This window comes from Cucurbita pepo, chromosome 15 (assembly GCF_057944985.1).
Source record: "Cucurbita pepo subsp. pepo isolate OVF chromosome 15, ASM5794498v1, whole genome shotgun sequence".
NCBI classification, from domain to species: Eukaryota; Viridiplantae; Streptophyta; class Magnoliopsida; order Cucurbitales; family Cucurbitaceae; genus Cucurbita; species Cucurbita pepo.
In genome coordinates, this window is record NC_141812.1 from 9,732,301 (window position 1) to 9,747,919 (window position 15,619).

General features: G+C 37.0%; 4 protein-coding genes across 4 annotated transcripts; 2 read left to right on the top strand and 2 right to left on the bottom strand.

Annotated features, from left to right (window-relative positions):
• Nucleotides 1-513: 513 nt before the first annotated feature.
• LOC147789336 (LOW protein: PPR containing-like protein) lies at nucleotides 514-2,910 on the bottom strand. The gene has a single exon (XM_087117968.1). The coding sequence runs from the start codon at nucleotides 2,735-2,737 to the stop codon at nucleotides 710-712; it is 2,028 nt and encodes a 675-aa protein (XP_086974094.1). The 5' UTR covers nucleotides 2,738-2,910; the 3' UTR covers nucleotides 514-709.
• Nucleotides 2,911-3,459: 549 nt separating this feature from the next.
• On the bottom strand, nucleotides 3,460-8,483 carry LOC111776408 (pfkB-like carbohydrate kinase family protein). Its single transcript, XM_023655846.2, has 9 exons — nucleotides 8,252-8,483; nucleotides 7,999-8,127; nucleotides 7,035-7,137; nucleotides 6,745-6,792; nucleotides 5,934-6,031; nucleotides 5,710-5,824; nucleotides 5,535-5,617; nucleotides 4,340-4,904; nucleotides 3,460-3,682 (listed from the first exon to the last, which is right to left on the bottom strand). The coding sequence occupies exons 1-9, from the start codon at nucleotides 8,336-8,338 to the stop codon at nucleotides 3,624-3,626; spliced, it is 1,287 nt and encodes a 428-aa protein (XP_023511614.2). The 5' UTR covers nucleotides 8,339-8,483; the 3' UTR covers nucleotides 3,460-3,623.
• Nucleotides 8,484-9,817: 1,334 nt separating this feature from the next.
• On the top strand, nucleotides 9,818-11,002 carry LOC111811351 (polyol transporter 5). The gene has a single exon (XM_087117969.1). It carries the CDS (start codon nucleotides 9,945-9,947, stop codon nucleotides 10,884-10,886), a length of 942 nt encoding a protein of 313 aa, XP_086974095.1. The 5' UTR covers nucleotides 9,818-9,944; the 3' UTR covers nucleotides 10,887-11,002.
• A 3,145-nt stretch (nucleotides 11,003-14,147) lies between these two features.
• LOC111776409 (hydroxyproline-rich glycoprotein family protein) lies at nucleotides 14,148-14,807 on the top strand. The gene has a single exon (XM_023655847.2). It carries the CDS (start codon nucleotides 14,148-14,150, stop codon nucleotides 14,805-14,807), a length of 660 nt encoding a protein of 219 aa, XP_023511615.2.
• The last annotated feature ends 812 nt before the right edge of the window (nucleotides 14,808-15,619 follow it).

A 15,619-nucleotide genomic window follows, 5' to 3' on the forward strand; every position in this document is an offset into this window, starting at 1 on the left:
AGACGATGTGTCAGCAAGGACGTTGGGCCCCAAAGGAGAGGTGATTAAGGGGCCACATCGATTGGAGAGGGAAACGAATGCCAGCGAGGACACTGGGGCCCGAAGGGGGTAGATTGTGAGATCCCACATCGGTTGGAGAGGAGAACAAAGCATTCTTTATAAGGGTCATCGATTGGAGAGGGGAACTAGTGCCAGCGAGGACACTAGGCTCCGAAGGGGGTGGATTATGAGATCCCAAGGACGTTGAGCCCCGAAGAAGGGGTGATTAAGGGGTCCCACATTGATTGGAGACGGAAACGAGTGCCAGAGAGGATGCTAGGCTCCAAATGGGGTGTATTATGAGATCCCACATCGGTTGGAGAGGAGAACAACCTCTTCCTAGCAGACACATTTTAAAAACCTCGAGGGAAAACCCGAAAGGGAAAGCCTAAAAAGGACAATATCTACTAGAGGTAGGCTTGAGCAGTTAGATTCAGACAGTAACCCAAAAAACAATCACATAAAATGATCATATATGAAGAAAAAAAAACGCTTCCAACTTCGGTAAGTCAATCGATCTTTCACCTATGAACTAACTTAAGAATCAATATCACAAATTTAACTAAAGCATGAGTTTGCTACACAGTTCCATAGAAAAAAGAGAGTTTTGTTCAAAGAAATACCTCGAGAGAAAAGGCAGATGTATAGCACTAATAGCTGAAGTTTGATATTAACAAAATGCTTCCTCAACTGCAAGCAACTCATCAGTCAAGGAGGCTAAGGTTGAATATATAGCCTCATTTTGTAAGTGAAACCTATCACCAGAAATGAACACATGGAACTTATTTTCCACAAAAACCCAACTAAAACCAGCATTCTTCTTAACATCCTTTCCTTTCATCTTCTTCCTTATTCGTCCCATCTCCTCCCAATTCCCTTCTGCAGCATAAACATTTGCTAACTGCACGTACCGAGCGCTGTTTTCTCCTTCGATCATCAACAGTTCTTCTTCTGCTTCTCTAGCAAGTTCAGTATTCCCATTGATCCTACAAGCATTCAGAAATGCTCCCCATATGACAGCATCTAACTCTATGGGAATCCTTTTCATGAATGCCAATGCCTTATCTAGTTCATTAGCCCTTCCGTACAAATCGATCATACAAGCATAATGATCGATTTCGGGACTAATATTGTAATCATTAGTCATAGAGTCGAAAAAACGCTCACCTAGTTCGACTAAACCGCTGTGTCGACACGCAGAAAGTAGTGCAATGAAAGTGATTGCATCTGGTTCGAGATCGTTTTCCATCATTTCCTTGAAAAGATGAACTGCTTCATTTTCCCACCCATGGTGAGCATAGCCAGCTATCATAATGTTGTAAAGAATAGAATCCTTGTCAAGAACTTCTCTGAAAATTCTTTCTGCATAAATGATACTTCCACATTTTGAGTACATATCAACCAATGAACTGGCTAGTTTCACGTCGAATTCGATGCCTGCTCGGAGCATGTAACCGTGTATCTGCTTCCCGGGAGCCAGAGCAGCTTGTCTAGCACAAGCACCAATTATACTGACAAGAATCAGCACATCAGGAACAGCTGCCTCCTTCCTATATTCACTTAAAAGTTCAAAAACTGCTTCAAATTGCTGTGATTTGACATATTCAGTAAATAAAGCAGTCCACACGACAGAATTCTTTTCATCCAAGGAATCAAAAAGGTTTCTGGCTTCTACCATGTTACCTTGAGAAGAATAGCCAACAATCATTGAAGTGATCGAGTATACATTTCGCGTCGTCAATTCTGAATGAACCGACTCGGCATACTTCATGTTATTGCACTTGCAGTAAACATCAACAAGGCCACTGCCAATGAAGGGATTAACAATCAGCCCATTCTTCAAAACATAAGCATGGATTTCCTTTCCAAGCTTCAAGCTCTTTAGATTGGAGCAAGCACTCAAGACACTTGCAAAAGTGTGTTCATTCCACCTAACATTTTCATCTGCCATATTAACGAATAACTTTAATGACTCTTTGTCATAACCGTTCTGAACAAAACCCGATACCATCGTGTTCCATGCTACAACATCATTTCGATCCCGTTCCCTCGAGAAAAGATCCACAGCCAAATCTATCTCCCCTGCTCTACAACAAGCTGCTACCATGGCATTTCTAGAGACCAAATCAATAACCTCACCACATCCATCATAAACTCTACAAGCTTCTTTAAAAGATCCACACTTAGAGTACATATCAATTAAGGAACTAGCAGCAAAAACGCTTAAATCGTTAGCAGTCTTCAACATGAAGGTATGTAACTGTTTACCATAAGACAGCACACATAACTTAGCAGTTAAATTAAGCATGATTGTAAGACTAAACTCATCAATTCTAATCATATCAGGGGCTGTTTGCATTTCCACAAAAAGCCCAAGTGCTTGAGCCTCATACCCATCAGAGCTAACATAACCAGACAACATTGAGTTGTAAGTAACCAAATCTCTATAATGAGCGGAGTCAAATAATTCCCGCGCTTTTCTCAAGTTCTGAGACTTGATATACGCTGCAATTATCGCATTCCATGAGAAGACATTCCGTTCAGGCATTTCGTCGAACACTTTGTGGGCATCGCCAAGAAGACCATGTTTCGCATACAAACTTATGAGTTGATTCGACGTGAAAATGGTGGGCGTAAACCCGGATTTGATGGCTTGGACATGGCATAGTAACCCATGTTTCAGATGCTTCATTTGCATATAAATATACTGCCAAACTGAAAGAGCGGGCAGTAGGTTGAATCAAGGTCAGGGTTTCATTGGGCAGATGAACAAGAAGAAGAAGCTATACAAAACAGCAACTTTAGAAGCTTCATAGCTACGAAGGTTTGCCTGTGTTGTGTTCGCCTTTATACTCCAGCTGCCATATCAAAGAACATGTGGACTCCTCGATTTTAAATTTTAAATTTTAATTTTTAATTTTTAATATTTAAAATTTAAAATTGTACTTGTTTTTTCTCACAATTGTAAAATTTTAGTCGTTTAAAATTTATAATAATTTATTTCAGAATTTATAACAATTTTGTTTTAATAATTTAAAATTACACGGATTTATCTCTTACTATGAAATTTTATATAAACAGGTAACAAAATTTCTAGATATCAAAACGAAAATTATAAATTTGCAATCATTGCATATGAAAGTTTAAGGACTAAATCGCTAAAAATTTAACTACATTTTGCTAAATTGTTATATACTAAAGTTTTTTTAAGCCCATTAAACTATATTTAAGTGATGTTACATAATAAAATTTAGAAACTAAGATGCATTAACGTGCTTCTTAGTTTAAACCAATGTGAACATAACTCAACTGACATAAATTATGTATTTTTAATGGTTGAAAGTTTGAATCTCCCACGTTTGTAGTTAAACTAAAAAGACCTATTAAGTTTAGTAAATGAATAAAAAAAAATACCCGAAATTATAAAGGTTATTTTGGCTATACTCCAATATTGTTCTCCATTTGATCAAATAAATTGTGAACTCATTTGTAATGGAAAACCATTATCACAGCTACAACCCTCACAATTGAAGCAAAACCATGGTATTTAAAGTTTACAGTGTTTGTGTTGAAGTCCAAATGTTTCAGGGCATGGGGCCATGGAACACAATTCTGCCTGCTGTGTACACTAATCTGGCATCATCTGCATTACAAAAAGAAGGTGAGATAGACGGGCAGTAAATACTAAAAAAAAACAACCGATCTTTTAGTTTGATTTTTCAAAAAAAAAAAAAAAAAAAAAACTAACTTCGTTCCTGTAATAGCCCAAGCCCAAGCCCACCGCTAGCCAATGTCTTTTTTGGGTTTTCCCTTAAGGTTTTTAAAACGCGTCTACTAGGGAGAGGTTTCCACACCTTTACAAGAATGTTTCGTTCCCCTCTCCAACCGATGTGAGATCTCACAATCCACCTCCATTGGAAGCCCAACGTCCTCGCTGACACACTACTCGGTGTCTGCCTCTGATACCATTTGTAACAGCCAAGTCCAATGCCAGATATTGTCCTCTTTGAGCTTTCCCTTCTAAGCTTCCTCTCAAGATTTTTAAAACGCATTTACTATGGAGAGGTTTCCACACTCTTACAAAGAATGTTTCATTCCCCTCTCCAATCGATGTGGGATCTCCATTGAAATAAGATTTAAGGTCTCATTAAGTTCTATACACCAACTAATGATTTGTCAATAAAACTTCTGAGTTGGAGCTACATTTCTCAACTGATGGTTGTAATCAGATGGATCCTAAACTAAATGAACCAAATTAGTACAGTAAAATCGTTGACAAAAGGTGAAGTGACACTCGTACCTGCAATTTTGTTTGAATGAAATTCACGGGGTACGTTGTTTTCGGTCTCGACAGCAGCTTTGGCAGCTGCAATTCCAATGGCTGTACTTTGGTAGATAGTTAAGCCAGCGCAAATAGAAGCAAGCATGCCCCCAACCAAACAATCTCCGCAGCCGGTAAGCCTCACTACTGATGCAGGAAGGGCAGGGAAGTGCATTGCAAAAAGAACAGAGTTTTTCTCTGTTTCAGGAGAAACAGAGAACATGTTTGGTGGACAACTCGTAGCTAAGGTTCTAAATAGTTGGCTGCTGGAACTATACTTGTTGATTTCTTTTGAAATTTTTTTCACGAAGCTTGGCCCTCCTTTAGAACAGATGAATACGCCACGAGAACCAACGGTCAGAATGACGACCTTGATACCTTTCTCAAGCAAAACCCATACAGCAGATTTCAGTTGTTCGAAAAAAGATTCAATTGAACAAGTAGTAATGGTATTATCTCGTTTGATAGGAGAAAACAAATCTTGACCAGATAGTGCATTGGCCATGGCAATAAGTTCATCTTCATTAGGGGAGGTGAAACTTATCTGCAAAAATGAGAAGCTATAATTAAAGAAAATGTAGAAAATCAAATGGCTGTAAATTAGAAAAAAATTTCAAATGTGAGAGATACGATCAGGTGCTAAATCTCTAGATTATGAAAACAATATGGCAAGTAAATATTGTTGCAAGAAGCATCAGAAACTCATACAATGCAAACATGATGTTAATGAAGTTGTAGACAGAGGAAAGGCAAATAGACTAAGAATCTACTGATCCCCCTGATGACATATATATATATATATATATATATATAATATTTACTGGCAGATCCAATTTTCAGATCTTTTTTTTTTTCCTGAAAACGAACGAACGACAAGGAAGCTATAATGATTTACCTGTGAACATCGTTTATCCTTTCCCGTTTTTCATTAACTTTTAGACAAACTGAACTAAAGTTCAATTGATCTCCAAATATGAGCAGGCAAGTGAGAATTTTGTTACAACTCAATGCAAACCACCTCAGAATTTTTTCATCGCCATTTTCATTCGAAAAAAAAAACAGGGAAATCGAACCACCTCAGTAAGGAAAGAAATGACAAATAAAAAATTTCTCGCAAGTGAAAAACTCCTCAAACTTTAAGAGAAAATATTTGCATGAGGAGATGTGAACTCACATACTTGACAACTGAAGCAACCCTTCTTGATTTAGCAACTGACACAGGCTCAAACCACACTGGAGTATCATACTCGGCAGCAACTAAGAAAAAGATGCAGGAAAAGATATACAGAGATCGTTAACACAGACCAATAAAGACAAGCAGAGGAAGGTATAAAGAAAAAGAGTAGTACTTTGGCAAGAGACTTTCAGAGCAAGTGGATTTAGATTTGCATCAACCATAACCACTGGTGCAGCACGAATATTGCACTTGAATTTCTCAATCCAATCAGGTGTGAGAAATTTTTCCTGTGTAATGCCAGTCTCAGGTCCTTGTGGTACTACCATCAATCTTATACAAGATTCACAATACTAAATCCTTGTAATAATATAAATCTATTTATAAACATCCACTTACAATAGCTTCCACACTTGCCACAGCAGCTGCCAATTCTCCATGGACATCAACTACGGCACACACAACAGCAGTGCTGATGTCTTGGTGCTTCCGAATGCCTATTCAAACATGGAATTGTTCTAGAAAGTGTATCATTTCTATCTTCACCAAGTATATGTTTAATAACCAAGTAATAATTTTCTTTTAACCTAGTTTGATACTTTTTTTTTTCACTTCATTAACTTCCATCAAGGATTCAAAGATAAGGAAGTCAGAAGGATAAATATGGTTTATTGTTAGGAAGTTGTAAAATTCACTCAGCGGCCAGTGATATCCTAATGCAAGAGTTCATTTCAAGAAAAGATCTCAAAGCAGATTGCTCATTATGCTGTTTATGCAACTTGCACCACGTTACTAAGTTCTACCAGCTGATTTGTTGTTAATAGATTGCTCAAAAGGAACAACCAAATCTAGATTGTAACTTCTGAATGATTCACAATCCAAGGCACAATCGACTACAGATTTGTTGTCGTGATTGTTATGGGGACATTCTAAAAACAGTCAATTCAAAAGTGAAATAAAAATTGTTATATTTCATCAGAACTTGAGGTAGATTCTATTTAAGGTTTAAATACTTCCATCCCAACTCACGCACATAGAATGCTCCAAAAAACCGTTTACGTTGGAACACTAAACAACAGTTGCGGGATAATACCACATATGGTGAACACCAGAATAGAAGAAAATTTGGAAAAACATAAAATGAAGTACCGTATTTCATTAACTGATACTAGCTAGTATAGATGGCAATTATATGGATAGACAGATTTACCTTCTGTTGATAACCCTGCCAATCTCCAATTCTCAAACAAGAGATTCCCTATTTCAGGGGAGGAAAAAGAGTTAGAAAATAAAATGTAAAACGTCTTTTTTCTTCGTAATATCTGTATAAAATATTTTCCTAAATTCGAGGGAGGAGACCATAAATAATGAACTGTGAATCCATCTGAGTTACATTGAACCAAGAAAGACAGAATGTGAAAAAAACCAATCTGCCACTCTAGAATGTCACATGCCACAGTAGACGTATAAAAACAAAACGATACAAGATCAGAGAAGAACCTGCCATGTCATGTCCCACCACACTAATCATAAAAGGGTTGCTCCCAAGCTTTGACATGCATTCAGCAACATTCCGTGCTACGCCTCCTAATATATAGTTGATCTGAAAAGGCATATTCTCAAAGGTAAGAGTGGAAATATAGAAACTAACAATAGATTCACTAAGAAAATATTGTCATTACGACAATACAGATGACCAATGAGCTCAACTTATTGGAAAAATATAGAACACTGGCCAGAAAACAAAAACACCAAATACCAACAAGCCAATGAAAATGAGGATTTATGGCAGTCACGGTGCCACCTTACTTACTGGACTGAACCCAAAAATGGATAGATTTGTCGTTACAATTTCATCCATATCATAGTTGTGAGTATTTTCTCTAAATCTTTCAAACGGAATTTTCAGATTAAGTTACCTACTGAAGCTAAAATTAAGTATATCATAAAAGATTCTAAAGATATAATCACTCAGAAAGACAATAAAAAACAATCTCTAGTTCATTTCTAATAATTCTTACTTTCATTGAAAATCGAGCATGTTAAACATTTTAAAATAAAGAATATGTTTCATCTTTCATTCCATTTGCCAGGTTTTCCAGTAGTTTGGTCCGTAGTTGTAGAACAATAACAAGATAGCTCACTGACTCGAATATAAGGCAATTTACAGTCATGATTTATGCAACCATTAGCTCCAGCTTCTTCAAGGGGAACCTAATGATCCCTCAACAATTAATGTTAAAAACTTTCAAGCATTATACCATAAGAGGTCTACAATAGTTGGATAACAATTCAAAATCTGTATGTCCCTAATAAAAATTATATACCAATTCAAAATAGGCTGGTGTAATTTCCTTCTCATATCTACAATATTCTACAACAAACAGCCACACTATTCCAAGCTCCACAAATGATTTCCCCAACTTTGAAAAAATTCATATTTAAATAGCAATTAGTAAATTACCTTTCCGGGCGTAGTTGACCTCGGAACGGCGGAAATAGATGGTATGGCGTGAATATCCAGCACCATACCTCCAACAATCACAGGCTCAGCCACACCACTTTCCAATTGGTTTCCACTATTCGTTGGCGCCTAAAATACACTTACAATATCATCAAGATCGCAAAAAAGAAAAAAAAAAAAAAGAACGTCTCGCCTCTGTAAAACAGCTTGAATATTGAAGGAAAAGAGACTATAAGAGTGAAGAGATGCTAACCGGATTAAGAGCGTTGTTGAACTCACATGGCGGCGAAAGAAGGTGACGATGAATCAAATTGATCCGCCTCCGAGCACTGCTCTCCATGGCTTCCAATCTCCAAACCTTTCAGTGGACTACTGAAAGTGAAATTCGAAGACCTGAGTTGAATTCAGTTCTTCTGCTGGACGGATGCAAAGACGAACCACCCACCCTCACCGCTCTATGATCAATGAGAAATTTTGGGTCAAGTTAGGTCATTTTTTAGACCTATTCCAACTGTTCGGGTTCGGGTTCGGGTTGTACGAAATTCTTATAGAAGGTGGGATGAGGGTTCATATAACGTTATACAGGATTTCACCCGTACTCGAACGTAGTCCTTCAAAAGTTGGAATGACAATACGTGTGATCCCACGTTAGTTGGAAAGAGGAACGAAGGTGTGTAAACCTCTCCCTAATAAACGTGTTTTAAAATCGTGAGACTGACGACAATACGCAGTAAGGCAAAATATATAAATCTGCTAACGGTGGACTTAAACTGTTATAAATGGAATCAGAGCTAGACACCGAGCGGTGTGCCAGTGAGAACGAGGACGTTAGGCCCACCGCTTCTACTCGAGGTCAAGTCATTCGAGTCGACCTTGCCTCTATTCGAGGCTAAGGTCTCCTAATATCTCGATAGAACCAGAAACAAATGAACACAAATATATATTTGACGAACAAATAAACATAAATATTGTTTAAAAAATTTAAATTTTATTGTATAATTTTAAAGAAGGTAAGACATTTAAATAATATTTAATAAATAAAAATATAATATAATATCCCGAGGCAAAGATTATAATTCAAGTCAAGAGAAATTTCTACGTCTTCCAAAATTTAATGGAATTAGTCGTGGGTAATTAATCACGTGGGTCTTTCGACATTTTAAAGAGCAGGTGACTTGTGACTTTACGTAGGGACCTCATTGAAATTATGTACATAATAATTTCAAAATTTTTATTATTTTGTTATTTATTTTCTACGCATCTTAATATCAATAATTGACGTTAAATATTAATTAATTAAGATATGCTATTAGGTTAGTATCAATAAACTATAAACTATATTTTTATTTAAATTACTTAGATTGTTAATAATTGACGTTAAAAAAGTAGTTTAAATCTGTTAGGAATCACGACTATCACATGGTATAATATTGTACTTTGAGTATAAGCTCTCATGACTTTGTTTTGGGCTTCCAAAAGGTCTCGTACGCATGAAGATGTATTCCTCTACGTGTAGACCCATGATCATTCCCTAAATTAGCTGAGATTCACTCCCAACAATCCTAAAAAAACATCGTGGGGTTGAGTTGTGTCCGGTTAAGATATTTTTACACTCAACCCAATTATTAATTTTTTCAACTCAAACAATTGTTATTAAAAAATAAATTTTATTCAAAATTTTGTTTTTAATAAAAATAAAATGTTAATCTACGCGATCAATTTATTTATTTTTGAAATATTTAATTAAAATTTGTAGGTAATAATTTGAAAAATTAGTTAAAAATTATTTTCCAAAGAAATCTGAAGCCATTTTTCAATCTAGATTTCATTATTTTGAAGCCATTTTTGTCGATTTGTTACAGGTGTTCGTTAATTTCGGAATTTTATTGGGATACATTTCGAATTACGCATTCTCCAAGCTCCCTGTTCATCTGGGGTGGCGATTTATGCTCGGAATCGGGTTAATTCCGTCGGTGTTCTTGGCTGCCGTCGCGATTCTCATAATGCCGGAATCTCCCCGGTGGTTGATTTTACAAGGCCGTGTCGGTGAAGCCAAAAAAGTCCTCATCAGAACCTCAGATTCCATAGAAGAATCTCTACAGCGCCTTGCCGACATAAAAAAAGTTGTCGGAATTCCGGCGAGTTCTGAAGACGACGTCGTTCAAATCCCAAGACAGAGCAGCCACGGCAACGGCGTTTGGAAGGAGCTCTTCCTCCACCCGACGGCGGCTGTCCGCCACATCATGATAACCGTCGTTGGTCTCCATTTCTTCCTGGAATCCACCGGCATGGACGCCGTCGTTTTGTACAGTCCCAGAATCTTCGAGAAGGCCGGAATCTCGTCCTCCGACCACAAGCTTCTCGCCACGGCGGCTGTTGGGTTGACCAAGACACTCTCTGTCTTAATCGCCACCTTCTTGTTCGACCGGATCGGACGGCGGCCGTTGCTTCTGACGAGCGTCGCCGGCAAAACAATTTCGCTAATTATTTTAGGGACGACGCTCACGATTATCGAACAGTCAGACGAGCAAATGACGTGGACGGTGGGGCTGTGCATTGCAATGGTGTTATCCGACGTGGCGTTTTACTCAATTGGGATGGGTCCCATGTGCTACGTCAGCTCGGAGTTTTTCCCATTGAAGCTACGCGCTCGAGGTGTGAGCGTGGGGCTTATCATGAATAGGTTATCAGGCGCAGTGGTGACAATGACGTTTTTGTCCCTGTATCGTGCTATTACAATTGGTGGCGCGTTCTTCCTCTACGCCGGCATTGCGTTGGTAGGGTGGGCGTTTTTTTACGTGGTGTTCCCGGAGACACGTGGCATGGATTTGGAAAATGTAGAGGGGCTTTTTGGTAATTTACTATGGAAATTCTCCGACCATGAGTAAAATAATTATTTAGTTTTGAGTTAAAAAAAATTCGTGTTTGAAGGGTAAAATTGTAAAATTGTTTAATACGATGTTCTAAAATATATATGCTACGTACTTATAATGGTTCATTTCGACTTTAGGGTGATATCATTCACATAGGATTTTTTAGGAAAATAGAACAGACCGAACTCTCGATGTTAAGATAAAGGGACGTTTAAGAAAGTGATGATGGAGGATGCTCCATGTGCCACATTCGAATCACATCGTTGATAATGTCAGCTGATAGGCTTTTATATTTCACTCTTGATGTAACGACCCGAAATTTTCTACTTAATTTAAGGTCGCTACTGTATACATATCCTAAACATTGAATGCGGAAGATTTCATTTAAATTTCATAAAACATATCCTTTATCTTAAAACACAGCCATGGACTTACGTGTTTCCAAAACATCTTTAAAATAACACAACAAAAGACCCGAAATAAAATAAATAAGCGTTTTAAGTTAAAAACATCCTATTCTAACCTAAGTCTAAGAAAATAAATACCACTATCCTATGCATGTGCCATGGTTTCGAGTTGTGATGTCGTCGTCAGCCGTACAGGAATGCCTTGCCTTAACCTAAAAAATGTAGTAGCACATGACTTGAGTATTTAAAGAAATATTCAGTAAGTGACCCCACTATTGGGGGTTAAATGCAAGAACACGCGAATGCAATGACGGGACCTATCAATCTCTTTTCATACGGTACTGTCCTAACGGGTAATTTGGACGTGTACCATATACTCTACACACAGCCCATACATGCGAGTATGGGCTCATCAGTCAGTTCGCACACCGCTGGGCCATTTTCCTTGTCGAGCGAGCATACTCTGGGAGCTCCTTAGGCCGGACACCCGTTAGAACTAGTAACCGTCACGGCAGCACTATGCAAAACATAACGATCATTGTCCTGCCATTGGATGTACGCGTCCGTACTCTCGTGATGGAATAGGGGTATCCCCCCAAATGCATGAGATCCCCAATATTTCTACTTTTATCATTAATGAATATAACCCCGCTATCATTTTTCATGCTTAACATGTCATTTCTCATTTTTCAGTCTACGTATCATACATAATTCTAACGGGGTTACATTTCATTTTATTTATTGTGATATCATATCATTCAAAACATGCTGTATACATATAATTTAGAAAACATAACATAACGCTCCATGCTTTTAACATGTCATTTCATAACGTGCAATTCATACAACAATTATCTCAATGGTCACACAAAACAATCTAAACATAACACATCACATCACAATATATCGTATCATAACATGTCATATCATAAACACTTCGTGGTCATATCGTTTCCTAACTTATCATAGTCTTAACGTTCTTATACCTATGACAGTCATATCGTTATGTGAATGTACCTTAGTCATATCATCACAGGAACGTATCCTAACACTATCGTTCTATCAATCTATCACAAACCAATCCCTTTCTACCCATATCCTAACCATATTCTTTCATTAATCTCTCCTATCCATAGCACTCCGGTATGTAACCTAACCTTAATGTTTCATGAACGTATCTTACTCCTATTATTACATTTCGTTTCGTGCATCCTTCTCGTATCCTATCTCAAACATATCCTTAACACACCGTACCGCAATTATTATCATACAATTCACATATTATAACATAACATAAACATAATATAAGCATACTGATTAACAAATAATTCACACATATCAGTATATATGACACGTGCAGAACCACAGGCACACGTCAACATCAAATATAACCATGCCGATAGTAAGGTCACTTACTTGGTTAGCTTAAGTCGTTGTCACGAATATATCCTTAATGAAAGTTCGATTCCGTCCTTTGAAATCCAAGTCAACCTATATGAGCCCATGACATCAATTTCAAGTTCAAACTCTATAAAATTATCTCTAATCTACCTTGGTCCATGGTTAAGAGTTTTGAAATGTTATATATATATATATATAAATAATGCTATTTTCACTAAATCTATTATTACTGTTTATAGAGAATATATCGTTACTCAACAAAATTTAATGGCAGACATTACTTCTATTTATTTTCTAAATAGATATTATTGGCCAATTTTAATCTATTGTTCATCTAATTATAGATCTATATAACTGCCAATAAAAATCTTATTAATTGGATACGTGAAAATAAGATTTGATTATTACAGGGTAAAATATTGGATAAAAGAGAGAAGATCTTATCCTAAATTAATTTCTTATAACCATAACTATATAAAAAAGGAAATCTGAAATAAAATTTTACCGTAATAACAGACCAAATCTATCTGCAATCTGCGTCTGTTAGAGCCATTTTACTCTTTCTCAAATCTTATATTTTTCTGTTTATTTTTTTAGACGAACTGTGATATTGTGCAGTAGGTTGAGGAGAGAGAATGAGATTGAGAGCCATTTTACTCTTTCTCAAATCTTACATTTTTCTGTTTATTTTTTGGACTAACTGTGATATTGTGCCGTAGGTTGAGGAGAGAGAATTTCTGTTTATTTGTTAGACTAACTGTGATATTGTGCAGTAGGTTGAGGAGAAAGAGTGAGATTGGAATGAGAGGTTAGCTGAGAGAGGTCGATATGTTTTATTATTTTTATTATTTTTATTTTTGAGTAAGCATTTTTATTTATTTATTTGAGGAGAGAGGATGGGATTGGATGAGAGGTTAGGGGAGAGAGGTCGGTAAGTTTTATTTTATTTATTTTTTATTTTTTAAGTAATCATTTTTATTTATTTATTTATTTTTGAGCTATTACATTAAAGATGTTCAAAAGTCCCGGTGATTCATCCGGTTAACTCAATCAAAGCTGTTAATAAATTTTTTGAGTTGAGTTAATTAATGGGTTTTCGAAAAAAAATATATATATATATATATATAATTATTTTGAATTTGTGTCAACAAATAAATAATTTATTTTCTCTCTAACAAGAAAATGTAAAAAAAAAAAAAAAAAAAAAAAAATCCACAGATTCTGAATTTGCAATGCCACGTCAGCAATTAATCCAGCTGTCATTGAAAACTAGATAGATTTGGAGCATCCAATCCAACGGTGGATAGAAAGCCACGTCATAACCATAATAGATCCAACGGTGCAGGGTAGAGAAAAGTAGTACATCATAACAAACCCTCCATTATTTTCTCTGGATTCTTTGTTTTTTCTCTCATTATAAACCAACTAAGAACTAACCCAACAAATCATAATCTCTCCCAAAAAAAAAATGGACCTTAAACTCTCTCTCGCCCTCCCGTCCGCCGCCACCGCCGCCAGCACCGCCAGCACCGCCGCTGCAGCCTACGAGCTACACTTACTATCCTCATTGAGAACCCCCAACAATTTAGGAGTCCGTCAAACATCTCTCCGCCGTAGGAAGTCTAATTCTCCAACGACGGGGCGGATCGAGCCACCATATCCGTGGTCGACGGACCGAATAGCGGTGGTTCATACGCTACACTATTTGACATCGAACCAAATCCTGAGGATCACCGGGGAAGTGAAGTGCCAACAATGTCGGAGAATTTACGAGATGGAATACGACGTTGTTTCGAAGTTTAACGAGATTGGGAGGTTCGTAGAGCACAAGATGGAGTCGTTCCGGGACCGGGCGCCGAAGGAGTGGATGCAGCCGAATTATCCGACGTGTCGGTTTTGCGGGGCGGAAAAAGGAGTGAAGCCGGTGATTCCAAAGGAATGGGAGAAGATCAATTGGGTGTTCTTGCTTTTGGGGGAAATGGTTGGAGCTTTGAGATTGAATCATTTGAAATACTTTTGCAGTTACACGAAGAATCATCGAACAGGTTCAAAGGATCGTCTTGTTTATCTCACTTATATCACTTTGTGCCGCCAAATTCATCCTTCTGGTCGTTTCACTCCAATTTGAGTATCAATTTTTACTTTATTTTGTTTCAATTTCTTTTAGCTCCACAATTTTATGCTTTCAATTTGTTATTCTTTTATTTATTTATTTCAAGTTCGTTCGTTTTTTTTTTTTTTTTTTTTGTCGGGTAATTTTGATGTTCTATTTGTTGGAGGATAAAAGTCCCACATCGGGTAATTTTGATGTTCTATTTGTTGGAGGATGAAAGTCCCACATCGGGTAATTTTGATGTTCTATTTGTTGGAGGATGAAAGTCCCACATCGAGGAATTTTGATGTTCTATTTGTTGGAGGATGAAAGTCCCACATCGAGGAATTTAGATGTTCTATTTGTTGGAGGATGAAAGTCCCACATCGAGGAATTTAGATGTTCTATTTGTTGTTCGTTATCGGCTAATTTAGAGAATGTTCATGAGTTTTATAGTTTATAATCAATGAATCCTCTCTCATGAAAGCTTATACGGACAATATCGTACCAGTGGACAATATCGTACCAGTGGACAATATCGTACCAGTGGACAATATCGTACCAGTGGACAATATCGTACCAGTGGACAATATCGTACCAGTGGACAATATCTACCAGTGGACAATATCTACCAGTGGACAATATCGAGAGAGTCATTAGTCTAACTCTATTATGGGATGGAGAGAGAATTAGGGTTTAAGGTAAATTTCTAAAAAGTAGGCTATGGTTTAGGGATTATGGTGTTTGTTTAGTTAGTTAATTTATATTAGTTGGAAATAAAAATTTAGTTAAGTTTAGTTAAATGTAATTAAAGATGAACTTATAAATTTTGAAAAGGTACACAATCA